The 16,361-nt window shown below is 47.5% G+C and overlaps 1 protein-coding gene across 3 annotated transcripts in view; it reads left to right on the top strand.

The window, feature by feature from the left end:
• Positions 1–16,361, top strand: part of LOC133357684 (glycine receptor subunit alpha-2-like) — a 140,121-nt gene that overhangs the window by 104,099 nt on the left and 19,661 nt on the right. For all 3 annotated transcript variants that reach the window (XM_061575775.1, XM_061575777.1, XM_061575776.1), the window contains exon 8: positions 8,678–8,824. In XM_061575775.1, coding sequence (XP_061431759.1) covers positions 8,678–8,824 — 147 coding nt within the window. The remainder of the gene's footprint in view (positions 1–8,677; positions 8,825–16,361) is intronic.

Below are 16,361 nucleotides of genomic sequence, written 5' to 3'. Positions count from 1 at the left end.
GACTCAACACTGCCCATAGACTCAACACTGCCCATAGACTCAACACTGCCCATAGACTCAACACTGCACCTCTGATTAGCACGGCTGACTACGTACGGTGCGAAAGACGTTCAACACACACAAATATTTGCATCTCACTGCGTGTGCGTATATTTTACATCGTTTCTTACGGGGGAATTGTTCTCGCCTAACGCGTTTTCACTCAACACGGCACTTGTCAGGAACGCATCTTAATCACAGTTAAACGAGGAATTGCTCCAGATCGATAATCGCTGTGCAGCAGCAATAATAACAGCAATAATAACAGCAATAATAACAGCAATAATAACAGCAATAATAACAGAAATAATCCTGCAAGCTCACAGGCCTCGGCCGCGTAGTCGTACACACGTATGCTGATCTTCTTTCGCACCGTACGTAGCCAACCATGGCTTCTTAAACCTTCCAGACCGAATATTTCCGTTCAGCCAGTCAATCCCTCCCTCCATCCTTCAATGGGTCTCCTCTGCCCCCCCCCCCGCCAATTTCTTCTTAAATTTCTCCGGCCTGAGCCTTTCATCCCATTCAGCCAATTGGCGCATTCCGCTCACGCCCCACAAATTCAGCGAGCCCCAGGCAGGCAGCCAATCGCACGTCGAGGTCGCCGTCTGAACTCGACAGCAATTAACCCCCTTGGCAGCTGACCAATGGGTGACGGCGGCTATTAACGGCAGGGCTGTCGGCTTGCACTGAACGCGACGGCAGATGCAGTCAATTATTGCGGTTCGCTTTTGCATACACCCTCACGCAAGTTACGTACAGTCAAATTTTGACTTTAAAATTTCGTGACTGCAGGAATTCATATTCCTTTGGTTCTTTCGCTAAAGTCACGTAAATAGAAAAATAAATAAAAAATATATAATTAAAAAATAAAAAGAGGGTCATCATCTCCGCCTGATGACGACCGCTTGTGTTGTGATCAAAACGTCGTTTTTATTTTTTTATATTTTTTATTTTCTTATTAATTCAATTTTCAATCTACGTGACTTTACTGAAAGAACCAAAGGAATATGCACAGCCACTTGAACTCTCGATCATTACGGTTCGCCAGTTTACGAGCGCACGCATTGACATTTAAACAGCGTCAGACTTTGGAAACATTCCGCTAAAACGGCCGGTGCCGTTCACGCAATCCTCCATCTCGGATGTGTGTGGGGGGGGGGTAGAGTCATCTGTGCCGTGGGAGGGTCATCATTAGCCAATTGAGTGTTCGCAACTCCACCCTCGGTGGGTTAGTGCTTGTACTACTGGCGGGGTTAACGAGAGCTGCTCTTGGGAGCAATTAGATGCCAGGTCATTTAGAAGCTGTGTCTGCTGATGATGGCTACAGCAGCAGCAGAGGCAATCCATTTGTGCGCGCGTCCCAGGTTGAGTTTAATTAGCATCCCCGCAGACTCAGCTATTTTGCGCCTTTTTATCCGCGAATTTCAAACGTCTGTCATCGCTCGGTGTTAATTGCGAGCACGGGACGTAGGGGGATTGCATGCTGTTACAAACAAACTTAGCGAGGCTGTTTTCGCAACTGCCAGTGTTGTGTTGATGATGATGGCGGTGGTGGTGGTGTCAATTGTTGACGCGAATTGTTGACATTGCTGAAGGTTTGGTTGGTTTCGATTACATTTCGGATGATCGTTAGCTTGTGTGTATCCTTCCTGACGTGTTAGGCGTATGAGAAATTGTATCTGATTGTTTCAGTGAGGTTTTATTGAAAATGTAATATAAAAAAAGAAAATCGCAGTAAAATAATTGCAAGCTTTTAACAAAAGAATTTTTTTTTAATTAAAATTAAAACGTTCACGTTTTCCGACACACGGCACACTTCAAACAAGAAACCTTCTGCCCGGTGTAACAGCTCGTAAAGGTCCTTAATTACAGAGCCTATCCTTGGAATTGGCCATTCTCCTCTTGTATGGTAGGTTCAGTGTTGAGCCTATTGGCGGTGTTGAGTCTATGGGCAGTGTTGAGTCTATGGGTAGTGTTGAGTCTATGGGCAGTGTTGAGTCTATGGGTAGTGTTAGTCTATGGGCAGTGTTGAGTCTATGGGCAGTGTTAGTCTATGGGTAGTGTTGAGTCTATGGGTAGTGTTGAGTCTATGGGCAGTGTTGAGTCTATGGGTAGTGTTGAGTCTATGGGTAGTGTTGAGTCTAAGGGTAGTGTTGAGTCTATGGGCAGTGTTAGTCTATGGGTAGTGTTGAGTCTATGGGTAGTGTTGAGTCTATGGGCAGTGTTGAGTCTATGGGCAGTGTTAGTCTATGGGTAGTGTTGACTCTATGGGTAGTGTTGAGTCTATGGGCAGTGTTGAGTCTATGGGTAGTGTTGAGTCTATGGGTAGTGTTGAGTCTAAGGGTGGTGTTGAGTCTATGGGTAGTGTTGAGTCTATGGGTAGTGTAAGTCTATGGGCAGTGTTGAGTCTATGGGCAGTGTTGAGTCTATGAGCAGTGTTAAGTCTATGGGTAGTGTTGAGTCTATGGGCAGTGTTGAGTCTATGGATAGTGTGGAGTCTATGGGTAGTGTTGAGTCTATGGGTAGTGTAAGTCTATGGGCAGTGTTGAGTCTATGAGCAGTGTTAAGTCTATGGGTAGTGTTGAGTCTATGGGTAGTGTTGAGTCTATGGATAGTGTTAAGTCTATGGGTAGTGTTGAGTCTATGAGCAGTGTTAAGTCTGTAATGCGGGCGTAAATGGGCGGGGTGGATATGACGATCCGAGAGGGAGGAGTCAGGGTGACGTGGGGGAGAAGTTATAGCGGGGAGACAGGAAGCTATCTGGGTCAGTCGGGGGAGTGAAGGGTGGTGAACACGTTGGGTGGTCGCCGTGCCTCAGCCTGGTGGCTGAGGGGCTCATGACGGCGCCAGCCAGCGGGGTGGAAGAGAGTGGAGGATTGAGGTTGGAGATGGCGAGATAGCCACAGAGGCCACGAAGGGCTGAGGTAGGAAATGGCGAGATAGCCACAGAGGCCACGAAGGGCTGAGGTAGGAAATGGCGAGATAGCCACAGAGGCCACGAAGGGCTGAGGTAGGAAATGGCGAGATAGCCACAGAGGCCACGAAGGGCTGAGGTAGGAAATGGCGAGATAGCCATAGAGGCCACGAAGGGCTGACATTGGGAGGTGGCGCGATCGCCACGCACGGAGGAACAGGGAGCAGAGATGGAGCTGCTGGGGGAGCAGCCAGAGGGCTGTACCAAGAGCCTGCAGCAGAGCTGCAGGAGCGTGGAAGGCTACGGGAGCGAAGGCAGATGTGGGGCTGCCAGGGAGAGAGTCTCAGGAGGAGTGCCGTGTGGGAAGGAGAACGCGAACCCCAAATAAAGGACACGGAGTCAGAGAGAAGCGTCTGAGTCCTTTTATTACAAGTCTATGGGTAGTGTTGAGTCTATGGGCAGTGTTGAGTCTATGGGTAGTGTTGAGTATATGGGTAGTGTTGAGTCTATGGGTAGTGTTGAGTCTATGGGTAGTGTAAGTCTATGGGCAGTGTTGAGTCTATGGGTAGTGTTGAGTCTATGGGCAGTGTTAGTCTATGGGCAGTGTTGAGTCTATGGGTAGTGTTGAGTCTATGGGCAGTGTTAGTCTATGGGCAGTGTTAGTCTATGGGTAGTGTTGAGTCTATGGGTAGTGTAAGTCTATGGGCAGTGTTGAGTCTATGGGTAGTGTTGAGTCTATGGGCAGTGTTAGTCTATGGGCAGTGTTAGTCTATGGGTAGTGTTGAGTCTATGGGTAGTGTTGAGTCTATGGGCAGTGTAAGTCTATGGGCAGTGTTGAGTCTATGGGTAGTGTTGAGTCTATGGGTAGTGTTGAGTCTATGGGCAGTGTTGAGTCTATGGGTAGTGTTGAGTATATGGGTAGTGTTGAGTCTATGGGTAGTGTTGAGTCTATGGGTAGTGTAAGTCTATGGGCAGTGTTGAGTCTATGGGTAGTGTTGAGTCTATGGGTAGTGTAAGTCTATGGGCAGTGTTGAGTCTATGGGCAGTGTTGAGTCTATGGGCAGTGTTGAGTCTATGGGTAGTGTTGAGTCTATGGGTAGTGTTGAGTCTATGGGCAGTGTTGAGTCTATGGGTAGTGTTGAGTCTATGGGTAGTGTTGAGTCTATGGGTAGTGTTGAGTCTATGGGTAGTGTTGAGTCTATGGGCAGTGTTGAGTCTATGGGCAGTGTTGAGTCTATGGGTAGTGTTGAGTCTATGGGTAGTGTTAAGTCTATGGGCAGTGTTAGTCTATGGGTAGTGTAAGTCTATGGGTAGTGTTGAGTCTATGGGTAGTGTTGAGTCTATGGGCAGTGTTAGTCTATGGGTAGTGTAAGTCTATGGGTAGTGTTAAGTCTATGGGCAGTGTTAGTCTATGGGTAGTGTAAGTCTATGGGTAGTGTTGAGTCTATGGGCAGTGTTAGTCTATGGGTAGTGTAAGTCTATGGGTAGTGTTAAGTCTATGGGCAGTGTTGAGTCTATGGGTAGTGTTAAGTCTATGGGCAGTGTTAGTCTATGGGTAGTGTTGAGTCTATGGGCAGTGTTAGTCTATGGGTAGTGTAAGTCTATGGGCAGTGTTAGTCTATGGGTAGTGTTGAGTCTATGGGCAGTGTTGAGTCTATGGGCAGTGTTGAGTCTATGGGCAGTGTTGAGTCTATGGGCAGTGTTGAGTCTATGGGTAGTGTTAGTCTATGGGTAGTGTTGAGTCTATGGGCAGTGTTGAGTCTATGGGCAGTGTTAGTCTATGGGTAGTGTTAGTCTATGGGTAGTGTTGAGTCTATGGGCAGTGTTAGTCTATGGGTAGTGTTGAGTCTATGGGTAGTGTTGAGTCTATGGGCAGTGTTGAGTCTATGGGTAGTGTTGTGTCTATGGGCAGTGTTGAGTCTATGGGCAGTGTTAGTCTATGGGTAGTGTTAGTCTATGGGTAGTGTTAGTCTATGGGTAGTGTAAGTCTATGGGCAGTGTTGAGTCTATGGGTAGTGTTGTGTCTATGGGCAGTGTTGTGTCTATGGGCAGTGTAAGTCTATGGGCAGTGTTAGTCTATGGGCAGTGTAAGTCTATGAGCAGTGTTGAGTCTATGGGCAGTGTAAGTCTATGGGCAGTGTAAGTCTATGGGCAGTGTTGAGTCTATGGGCAGTGTTGAGTCTATGGGCAGTGTTGGGTCTATGGGCAGTGTTGAGTCTATGGGCAGTGTTGAGTCTATGGGCAGTGTTGAGTCTATGGGCAGTGTTGAGTCTATGAGCAGTGTTGAGTCTATGGGCAGTGTTGAGTCTATGGGCAGTGTTGAGTCTATGGGCAGTGTTGAGTCTATGGGCAGTGTTGAGTCTATGAGCAGTGTTGAGTCTATGGGCAGTGTTGAGTCTATGGGCAGTGTTGAGTCTATGAGCAGTGTTGAGTCTATGGGCAGTGTTGAGTCTATGAGCAGTATGTTTGTTGAACTTCTTTCGCACTGCACGTAGGTTAACAAAAAAAATCAGTGCTAAATAAATCGGTTGCCTTTGTTCTGCCAAGGGCATAACATCATTCGCGGGCCATACAAAATTAAATTTATGTTGCTATGAAAAAAGCTCCTAGATTTATTGAATTTCCAGTCATGCGGTTGCCTGGGCAGGGCCAGACAAAATGATTTTGCGGGCCTTATACGGCCCCCCGGGCCAGACGTTCACCACCCCGAGCTTATTTAAAAGTGCATATCTCCAATGGCTTCCTCATATCGGAAGGGAAGAGCGTTCCAGACGGCCGCAGAAGCGCATCTGAAAGCACCGCGATGCGGTGACCACCATCTTTGTTCGATGGCTGAGTCAAAAGCTGCTGCTACTGCGAGGGTGATCGGAGTTCGCGTGACGATGGCTTATGTCCCTTGAGGGGACTACAAAGAGGGGTGCAGAACAGGTGGAGGGTTGGGTGGCAGTGGCTAACACATGGGGAATGAAAGCTCTGCACTTGGTAATTCAGGGGGATCTCATGCAATTAACAAGATGGTTGTCCCAGAGGTTCTGGGCCCTGTATTTATATTTTTCAACTGGTTGAATATGTACTATTATTCAGCACTACAACCATCATTGAGTCTGTCACTGCCCGGCTTCTTCCATGTACCCTTCTTCCAAGGGGTGCCACGGTGGCGAGATGTTATCTCCCTCGCCTGCCACGCCTGGAGGTCGTGCGTTCGATCCTGATCCTGACGCACGCTGTATATTTGGAGTTGGCGTGTTCCCCCTATGGTCGCGTGGATTTTTTTCTCCGGTCAAAATCGTAATTAACGAATTTATTTTTCGATTTAAAGCTTTCGTGACTGCAGGGATTCATCTTAAGTCACGTAGAAGGGAAGTAATAAAATAATTAAAATAAAACATAATAAAATAATTCTCACGACGTTTCGGCCACAACGCAAGCAGCCGGCTGCTTGCGTTGTAGCCGAAACGTCGTGAGAATTATTTTATTTTATTATGTTTTATTTTTATTATTTTATTACTTCTCTTCTACGTGACTTTACCGAAAAAACCAAGAAGATGAATTTACTTTTGGCGACTCCGTCCCACCGCGCACATAAACGCCGCGACCCACCTGGCGCTGATCATTCTGTTGTCATGTCGTCCGAGCGCAGCAGCTAGGACGAATGCGCAGAAGAAATACAACTTTGTAACTTTGATCAGCGCATCGTGTAGAGCTCGTCGAGAGGAATAGCTCGCCGTATCGCTCGCCTTCAACAGACGTAAAACGACTTCGCAACGCAGTTCATGCGAGAGCCTGCGGCTTATGTGACCCCGGGGTCACCGCCATCAGGTTCAAATGTCCACATGGCGAGGATGAGCCCCTTCGTTGAGATGTCAGTTGTGGTCAGGTCGCTTCTGCGAAAGAAGCTAATAGCTCGGTGGGCCTTACCTGGTAAAATAAATGAATATACAGGTAGGGATAGGTGCACAGTGATGACATCGCCTTGCTCTATTTGTCTTTATTGTTGTCCTTCCACCGCACCTCCGAGTAGCACGGTTGGCTATGTGCGGTGCGAAAGAAGCTCAAAGTGCGCATGTTGACACGAGGAAACGTCGCGATTTTGCCAGTCGCCTGTTGACGACGACGCTGGTTGCCGTAGTCGCCAGCGACAACGTGAAGCGCCTTTTAGGGGCCGTCATAAATGACGTCACGCTCCTGGGGGAGGGGGGGGGTTAGACATTTGTGACGATGTGTGACAAGGGGGGGGGGGGGGGGGGGGGGGGTTAGAGAAACGTGACGTCACATTAAAATGCGTAACTTTAAATAAACATAGACAATACGTTCTACTTAATGAAATATACTTCGTAATAAATGTTTTCTCCTACAACATCAGAGTGCAGCGCCACATTAAATACGCACTACAATGACAATAGTTTAAAGCGATTTGAAGCATGTTTTATTTTCAAAATGGAGATATGGTTTTGGGGGGGGGGGCAGAGCTTTGTGACGTCATATTTGAGGGGGGGGGGGGTCAAAAATTATCCACAATCGCGTGACGTCATTTATTTATGTTTGTGGGGTTTGCTCTCTGAACACAACCAGGGGTGCTGAAGTGCAAGCGACATTCGCGACGGCGGATACGTTGCGGAGACGCAAATTTTGCGGATGATGATGTTGGCCTACGACAACCCATCTTTTTAATGAATTACGTGAAATAAATACGTAAATAAGCTATTAAATAGATGGAAATTATCATAGGAAACCTCTTCTCGCATCACATTTTCCCTCGTCACTTTATCTCTCATCACTTTATCTCTCGTCACTTTATCTCTCATCACTTTATCTCTCATCACTGTATCTCTCGTCACTTCATCTCTCATCACTTTATCTCTCACCACTTTATCTCTCGTCACTTTATCTCTCATCACTTTATCTCTCATCACTTTATCTCTCATCACTTTATCTCTCGTCACTTTATCTCTCATCACTTTATCTCTCATCACTTTATCTCTCATCACTGTATCTCTCGTCACTTCATCTCTCGTCACTTTATCTCTCGTCACTTTATCTCTCGTCACTTTATCTCTCATCACTTTATCTCTCATCACTTTATCTCTCGTCACTTTATCTCGCTTCGATTTCTTTCCCTCTTGATGCAGCAGTCGTCGTGTAGAGTTCCAGATGCGATTCGCGGAGCGCCTAAATCGCGGACACCAAGTTCGCGCATAACGAGTGAATAGTGTTGCCCCCCACTACGCGACCCCCCCCCCTCTCTTATTTATATAGCGTCTTGTTTCACTGTAGCTCTCTTACCCATTCCAGCAGTTGCTCTGGCTGTGGTGGTCCCGCCTGATGACGAACACTCGTGTTGCGCCCGAAACGTCGTGATTTAATTTATTTTATTTAGTATTTTATTAAAAATTTTTACTTTTATTATTTTTTATTACCTACGTGACTTTACCGAAAGAACCAAAGCGCATGAAGAGTGTCGTAACAAATTGGCACGTTTTGTTCGCGCGGCAAACCCTTGCTTGATCGGCCGCGTCGGGCGGAGGTGGGCAGTAGGACGCGCCTACACTCACGCGACGCGATCCGACACCGCAAAACCGTCAATAATATTGCTCGCCAAAGCCTCCACGTTCAACCGCGCGTCGCGTAGTTCCGAGCGGCTGTTGAGGTGCACGCGTTCATTGCACGATGCCTTTCCCCTGTCCCACCCCCCCCTCTCCCACGTCGCGCGCGCGCGTGCAGGTGTCGTACGTGAAGGCCATCGACATCTGGATGGCCGTATGCCTGCTGTTCGTGTTCTCGGCGCTGCTGGAGTACGCCGCCGTCAACTTCGTGTCTCGCCAGCACAAGGAGATGCTGCGCATTCGCCGCCGCAAGAGGAGGAATCCGGTGAGCGGGGCGGTGGGGGGGGGACGCTGCACCGGGACGCGGGACGCTGGACGGGGCATGGTGGAAAGGGGACGGTGGATATGGGATGGTGGAAAGGGGACGGTGGATATGGGATGGTGGAAAGGGGACGGTGGATATGGGATGGTGGACAGGGGACGGTGGATATGGGATGGTGGAAAGGGGACGGTGGATATGGGGATGGTGGAAAGGGGACGGTGGATATGGGATGGTGGAAAGGGGACGGTGGATATGGGATGGTGGACAGGGGACGGTGGATATGGGATGGTGGAAAGGGGACGGTGGATATGGGATGGTGGACGGGGGATGGTGGAAAGGGGACGGTGGATATGGGATGGTGGATATGGGATGGTGGAAAGGGGACGGTGGATATGGGATGGTGGAAAGGGGACGGTGGATATGGGATGGTGGATATGGGATGGTGGACGGGGCATGGTGGTAAGGGAACGGTGGATATGGGATGGTGGACGGGGGATGGTGGATATGGGATGGTGGATATGGGATGGTGGATAGGGGATGGTGGATGGGGAACGGTGGATATGGGATGGTGGACAGGGGATGGTGGAAAGGGGACGGTGGATATGAGATGGTGGATATGGGATACAGAAAGGGGACGGTGGATATGGGATGGTGGATAGGGGATGGTGGAAAGGGGACGGTGGATATGGGATGGTGGACGGGGAACGGTGGATATGGGATGGTGGATAGGGGATGGTGGAAAGGGGACGGTGGATATGGGATGGTGGATAGGGGATGGTGGATGGGGAACGGTGGATATGGGATGGTGGACAGGGGATGGTGGATAGGGGACGGTGGATATGGGATGGTGGATAGGGGATGGTGGAAAGGGGACGGTGGATATGGGATGGTGGATAGGGGATGGTGGATATGGGATGGTGGACGGGGGATGGTGGATAGGGGATGGTGGATGGGGAACGGTGGATATGGGATGGTGGACGGGGGATGGTGGAAAGGGGACGGTGGATATGGGATGGTGGATATGGGATGGTGGATAGGGGACGGTGGATATGGGATGGTGGATATGGGATGGTGGATAGGGGACGGTGGATATGGGATGGTGGATAGGGGAGGGTGGATATGGGATGGTGGACGGGGGATGGTGGACGGGAGATGGTGGAAAAGGGACGGTGGATATGGGATGGTGGACTGGGGATGGTGGATTGGGAACGGTGGAAAGGGGATGGTGGATATGGGATGGTGGATATGGGATGGTGGATGGGGGATGGTAGAAAGGGGACGGTGGATATGGGATGGTGGACGGGGGATGGTGCGATGGGGAACGGTGGACATGGAACGGTGGACATGGAATGGTGGACATGGGAAGGTGGACATGGGACAGTGGACATGGGACAGTGGATATGGGACGGTGGATGGTGGACGCTAGACGGTGAACTTCGCCGGGATGGTGCTTTGGGTGGCAGATTTTTGTGCCAGAAAAGGCGCCCCCCGTCTTTAAGCAAAAATAAAACGGCTTCTCGACTTCACCGGCATCCCGAGAAGGGGATGGTTCTATCTCGACCCTGACAGCTATATATTTGGAGTTTGCGTGTCTCTCTTCCCGTGATCGTGTGGATTTTTCTCCGGGTCCTCCTGTTTTCCCCTCCGAATTTAGAATCAACATCACGCGTTTAGAGTACTTGGCCGTTATACATTTCCACGCTTTGATAAGCGACTTCGTTGAGTTATCATTTGTGGCCAGGTCGCTTCTGAAAAATAGATATTCAGTAGCTCAGTGGGCCTTAACTGGTAAAATAAAAATGTGCTTGCTTCGTAAAGAATGGAATACCGCCGAAGACGCTGCAAAATAATCGTGGGGAACAGAGACGGACAGTGTCGGGGAGAAACAATCGTGCCGTATGCTTGTGAATATTAAAAACTACAGAGAATTAAGTCGGTAAATGACAGTTTCACCACCAATATTATTCAAAGTAAAGTTTTTTTTGGATTAGATGGCTGAAATATAAATGTGTTGTTAAACCCGCCACCACTCGGCACGGCCAATGAGTAAGGTTCTTCACGTAAACAAAACTTGTAAATGAGTGACTCCTTCAGCACACTGTGTGTTGGGAGAGTAAATCCACGACGAATTAATTTGAGTGCTCGAATCGTAAATGTTGTTTTTTTCCCCGATTTATAATCGGAATCTTTATTTATACTCGAGGAATCCGATGAGCTATGAAGCTCTTTTTCAGAGATGTCCAATAGGGGCGGGTAAGAACGCTACAACAACCACCAGTGTAATAAGTAATATTAAAAAAAAAAAAACTTTCTTAAAAACACGCTTTAATGAAATGTACCGTACTATCTTCTTGGTTCTTTCGGTAAAGTCACGTAGAAGGGAAGTAATAAAATAATAAAAATAAAACATAATAACATAATTCCCCTTCTACGTGACTTTACCGAAAGAACCGAGAAGATGAATCCCTGCAGTCACGAAAGCTTTAAATCGAAATGTACCGTACTAGTAATGGAAGAACTCTACGACTCCAGGAAGTGGCCCCGAAGCTTGGCATAACGTAAGGGGCCCTGGTGATTTACAGCCAACGTGAGTTGAGCGTGGACAATTAGACCCAAGCCGAAACATAACATGTAAAAAGTAATGTTAAAAAATATATGTCATTTATTTTTAATGATAGAATATAGTATTGTCACGAGTATGACATGTGTATACCAAGTTTGCAGTCGATACCACATTGGGAAGTGGGTACAAATTTAATTACAAGATTTGAGGATACAACAACAGACAGAGTGAGTTAATAAAAAAGCGTGTAATAGTAAAAATCACGACGGGAGTGCAAAGTAGAGGAAAGGGAAACACAAATCACTGACAAAAAAAATTTCCAAATAAAATGTTAAATTCTACCTTACCAGGTAAAGCACACTGAGCCACGAGCTTCTTTTGAACCCTGACCTTCTGTTCCAAGTACTTGCCGTATCTTGGGGGCGTTGGGCGTGGGTAGTGAGCGATGTGGGCGACTGTGTGTGTTGAACTGCTGTGTGTGTGTTGAACTGCTGTGTGTGTGTGTTGAACTGCTGTGTGTGTGCGTGTTGAACTGCTGTGTGTGTGCGTGTTGAACTGCTGTGTGTGTGTGTGTTGAACTGATGTGTTGTGTGCGTGTTGAACTGTTGTGTGTGTGTGTTGAACTGCTGTGTGTGTGTGTTGAACTGTTGTGTGTGTGTGTGTGGAACTGCTGTGTGTGTGTGTGTTGAACTGCTGTGTGTGTGTGTGTTGAACTGCTGTGTGTGTGTTGAACTGCTGTGTGTGTGTGTTGAACTGTTTGTGTGTGTGTGTTGAACTGTTGTGTGTGTGTGTGTGTTGAACTGTTGTGTGTGTGTGTTGAACTGCTGTGTGTGTTGAACTGCTGTGTGTGTGTGTGTTGAACTGATGTGTGTGTGTGTGTTGAACTGTTGTGTGTGTGTGTTGAACTGCTGTGTGTGTTGAACTGCTGTGTGTGCGTGTTGAACTGCTGGTGTGTGCGTGTTGAACTGTTGTGTGTGTGTGTTGAACTGCTGTGTGTGTGTGTTGAACTGTTGTGTGTGTGTTGAACTGCTGTGTGTGTGTGTTGAACTGCTGTGTGTGTGTGTTGAACTGCTGTGTGTGTGTGTTGAACTGCTGTGTGTGTGTGTTGAACTGCTGTGTGTGTGTGTGTTGAACTGCTGTGTGTGTGTTGAACTGTTGTGTGTGTGTGTGTGTTGAACTGCTGTGTGTGTGTGTGTTGAACTGCTGTGTGTGTGTGTGTTGAACTGCTGTGTGTGTGTGTTGAACTGCTGTGTGTGTGTTGAACTGCTGTGTGTGTTGAACTGCTGTGTGTGTGTGTTGAACTGTGGTGTGTGTGTGTGTTGAACTGCTGTGTGTGTGTTGAACTGCTGTGTGTGTGTGTTGAACTGCTGTGTGTGTGTGTTGAACTGTGTGTGTGTGTGTGTGTGTGTTGAACTGCTGTGTGTTGAACTGCTGTGTGTGTGTTGAACTGCTCTGTGTGTGTTGAACTGCTGTGTGTGTGTGTGTTGAACTGCTGTGTGTGTGCTGAACTGCTGTGTGTGTGTGTGTGTTGAACTGCTGTGTGTGTGCGTGTTGAAACTGCTGTGTGTGTTGAACTGCTGTGTGTGTGTGTGTGTTGAACTGTGTGTGTGTGTGTGTGTTGAACTGCTGTGTGTGTGTTGAACTGCTGTGTGTGTGTGTGTTGAACTGCTGTGTGTGTGTGTGTGTTGAACTGCTGTGTTGTGTGTGTGTTGAACTGCTGTGTGTATGTTGAACTGGTGTGTGTGTGTGTTGAACTGCTGTGTGTGTTGAACTGCTGTGTGTGTGTGTGTTGAACTGTGTGTGTGTGTGTTGAACTGCTGTGTGTGTGTTGAACTGCTGTGTGTGTGTGTTGAACTACTGTGTGTGTGTGTGTTGAACTGCTGTGTGTGTGTGTTGAACTGCTGTGTTGTGTGTGTGTTGAACTGCTGTGTGTGTGTTGAACTGATGTGTGTGTGTGTGTTGAACTGCTGTGTGTGTTGAACTGCTGTGTGTGTGTGTTGATATACTGTGTGTGTGTTGAACTGCTGTGTGTGTGTTGAGCTACTGTGTGTGTGTTGAACTGGGGTGTGTGTGTGTATGTTGAACGACTGTGTGTGTGTGTTGAACTGCTGTGTGTGTGTGGAACTGGGGTGTGTGTGTGTATGTTGAACTACTGTGTGTGTGTGTTGAACTGCTGTGTGTGTGTTGAACTGCTGTGTGTGTGTGGAACTGCTGTGTGTGTGTTGAACTGCTGTGTGTGTGTGTGTTGAACTGATGTGTTGTGTGCGTGTTGAACTGCTGTGTATGTGTGTGTTGAACTGCTGTGTGTGTGTTGAACTGCTGTGTGTGTGTGTGTTGAACTGCTGTGTGTGTGTTGAACTGCTGTGTGTGTGTGTTGAAATACTGTGTGTGTGTTGAGCTAATGTGTGTGTGTTGAACTGCTGTGTGTGTGTGTGTTGAACTGCTGTGTGTGTGTGTGTTGAACTGCTGTGTGTGTGTGTTGAACTGCTGTGTGTGTGTGTTGAACTGCTGTGTGTGTGTGTGTGTTGAACTACTGTGTGTGTGTGTGTTGAACTGCTGTGTGTGTGTGTGTGTTGAACTGCTGTGTGTGTGTGTTGAACTACTGTGTGTGTGTGTGTTGAACTGCTGTGTGTGTGTGTGTTGAACTGCTGTGTGTGTGTGTTGAACTACTGTGTGTGTGTGTGTTAAACTGCTGTGTGTGTGTTGAACTGCTGTGTGTGTGTGTGTTGAACTGCTGTGTGTGTGTGTGTTGAATTGGCTGTGGTTGTGTGTGTGTGTGTTTGAACTGCTGTGTGTGTGTGTGTGTTGACTTGCAGTGTTGGTGGTGTGTGTTGAACTGCTGTGTGTTGTGTGTTGAACATGCTGTGTGGGTGTTTTGAACTAGCTGTGTGTGTGTTGGAACTGCTGTGGTGTGTGTGTTGAAACTTAGCTGTGTGGTGTGTGTGTTGAACTGCGTGTGGTGTGGTTGAAACTGCTTGTGTGGTGTGTGGTTGAAACTGCTGGTGTGTGTGGTTGAACTGCTGTGTTGTGTGTGTTGAACTGCTGTGTGTGTGTGTTGAACTGCTGTGTGTGTGCTTGAACTAGCTGTGTGGGTGTGAGTGAACTGCTGTGTTGTTGTGTTGAAACTAGCTGTGGTGGGTGTGTGTGTTTGAACTGCTCTGTGGGGTGTGTTGAACTGCGTGTTGTGTGTGTGTGTTGAAACCTAGGCTTGTGTGTGTGTGTGTGGAACTGCTGTGTGTGGGTGTGGTGTTGAACTGCCTGTGGTGTGTGTGGTTGAACTGCTGTGTGTTGTGGTTGAACTGCTGTGTGTGTGTTGAACTGTGTGTGTGTGTTGAACTGCTGTGTTGTGTGTTGAACTGCTGTGTGTGTGTTGAACTGCTGTGTGTGTGTGTGTGTTGAACTGCTGTGTGTGTGTTGAACTGCTGTGTGTGTGTGTGTGAACTGCTGTGTGTGTGTGTGTGAACTGCTTGTGTGTGTGTGTGTTGAACTGCTGTGTGTGTGTGTGTTGAACTCGCTGTGTGTGTGTGTTGAACTGCTGTGTGTGTGTTGAACTGGTGTGTGTGTTGAACTGCTGTGTGTGTGTTGAACTGCTGTGTGTTTGTGTTGAACTACTGTGTGTGTGTGTGTTGAACTGCTGTGTGTGTGTGTTGAACTACTGTGTGTGTGTTGAACTACTGTGTGTGTGTGTGTGTTGAACTGCTGTGTGTGTGTGTGTGTTGAACCGCTGTGTGTGTGTTGAACCGCTGTGTGTGTGTGTTGAACAGGCTGTGTGTGTGTTGAACTGCTCTGCTGCTGCTGCTGAGCGTTGCGGGTGACTGCTGTTTGAGGCGAGCGTGGGAGAAGTCGTCGCTTTTGTCGAATGCATCTCGTACTGGCAGCGGGGAACGAGTCTAAAAGTGTTCGTTTGAAACGACGAATTCTGATGTCATCTGCTGTATTTTTTTATTTCCCCCCCCCCCCTCGGCTCCTTTTGAAATCCACGTTGCATTCCGGGTTTTTTTAATGACGATTTCCCGCACCTCCGATTGGCACGGTTGATTACGTAAGGTGCGAAAGAAGTTCAACGCACGCACAGACGTACATCTCAAGGAGGTTTTTTTTTCAATTTATCCAGTGTGAAATATTTTAATCGATAAAATAACAAGCCACTTGGTTCGGCTATCATTTGTGATAGTCAGGTTGCTTCTGACAAAAAAGAGAGCCATGTTAGCTGGTAAAATAAAAATAAAATAGGTTGATAGTTTAGTTTTAATCATAAGCCTCGAGGGGGTTGATCCAGGTGAAATATTTTAATCGAAAAAAAATATATTTTCACGTAAATATTTTTCTTCTTGGTTCTTTCGGTAAAGTCACATAGAATGGAAATAGTAAAATAATAAAAATAAAACATAATAAAATAATTCTCACGACGTTTCGGCCACAACGCAAGCAGCCGTCCTCAGGTGGAGAGCAGGTCTGTCATTTCAGACTCTGTCTACTCGACAGACCTGTTCTCCACCTGAGGACGGCTGCTTGCGTTGTGGCCGAAACGTCGTGAGAATTATTTTATTATGTTTTATTTTTATTATTTTATTACTTCCCTTCTACGTGACTTTACCGAAAGAACCAAGAAGATGAATCCCTGCAGTCACGAAAGCTTTAAATCGAAAAGTAAATGTTTTTTTTCACATATGAACACATCGTGCGAGTAAAGACAATTGCCTCTTGTTTTTACTCCCAAGGAGCCTTTGCTGTTTTGGCTCCTGGGCGCGTCAATGTCAGTCGGGGGGACGTTTTGTTTCGTGAACGCAGCTGCGGCTCTGCGTGGAAGTACGCGGGTCGCCTCGCTCGCAAGCTGCGACTTTGCGTCCCATTTCATTTGCAGCCACCGATCATTTTGACGGTGCCAGGTTTTTTTTTTAAACGTAATGTTTTGTTTGTTTCGCCGAATGTGCCGCCGCGTTTTTTTTATTTCGCAAAGGACACACTCTCTCGTAA

The sequence above is a fragment of the Lethenteron reissneri genome, chromosome 59, assembly GCF_015708825.2.
Source record: "Lethenteron reissneri isolate LAM-NWPU_2019-01 chromosome 59, ASM1570882v1, whole genome shotgun sequence".
Taxonomy (NCBI): Eukaryota; Metazoa; Chordata; class Hyperoartia; order Petromyzontiformes; family Petromyzontidae; genus Lethenteron; species Lethenteron reissneri.
This window is presented reverse-complemented; position numbering and strand designations above follow the sequence as displayed.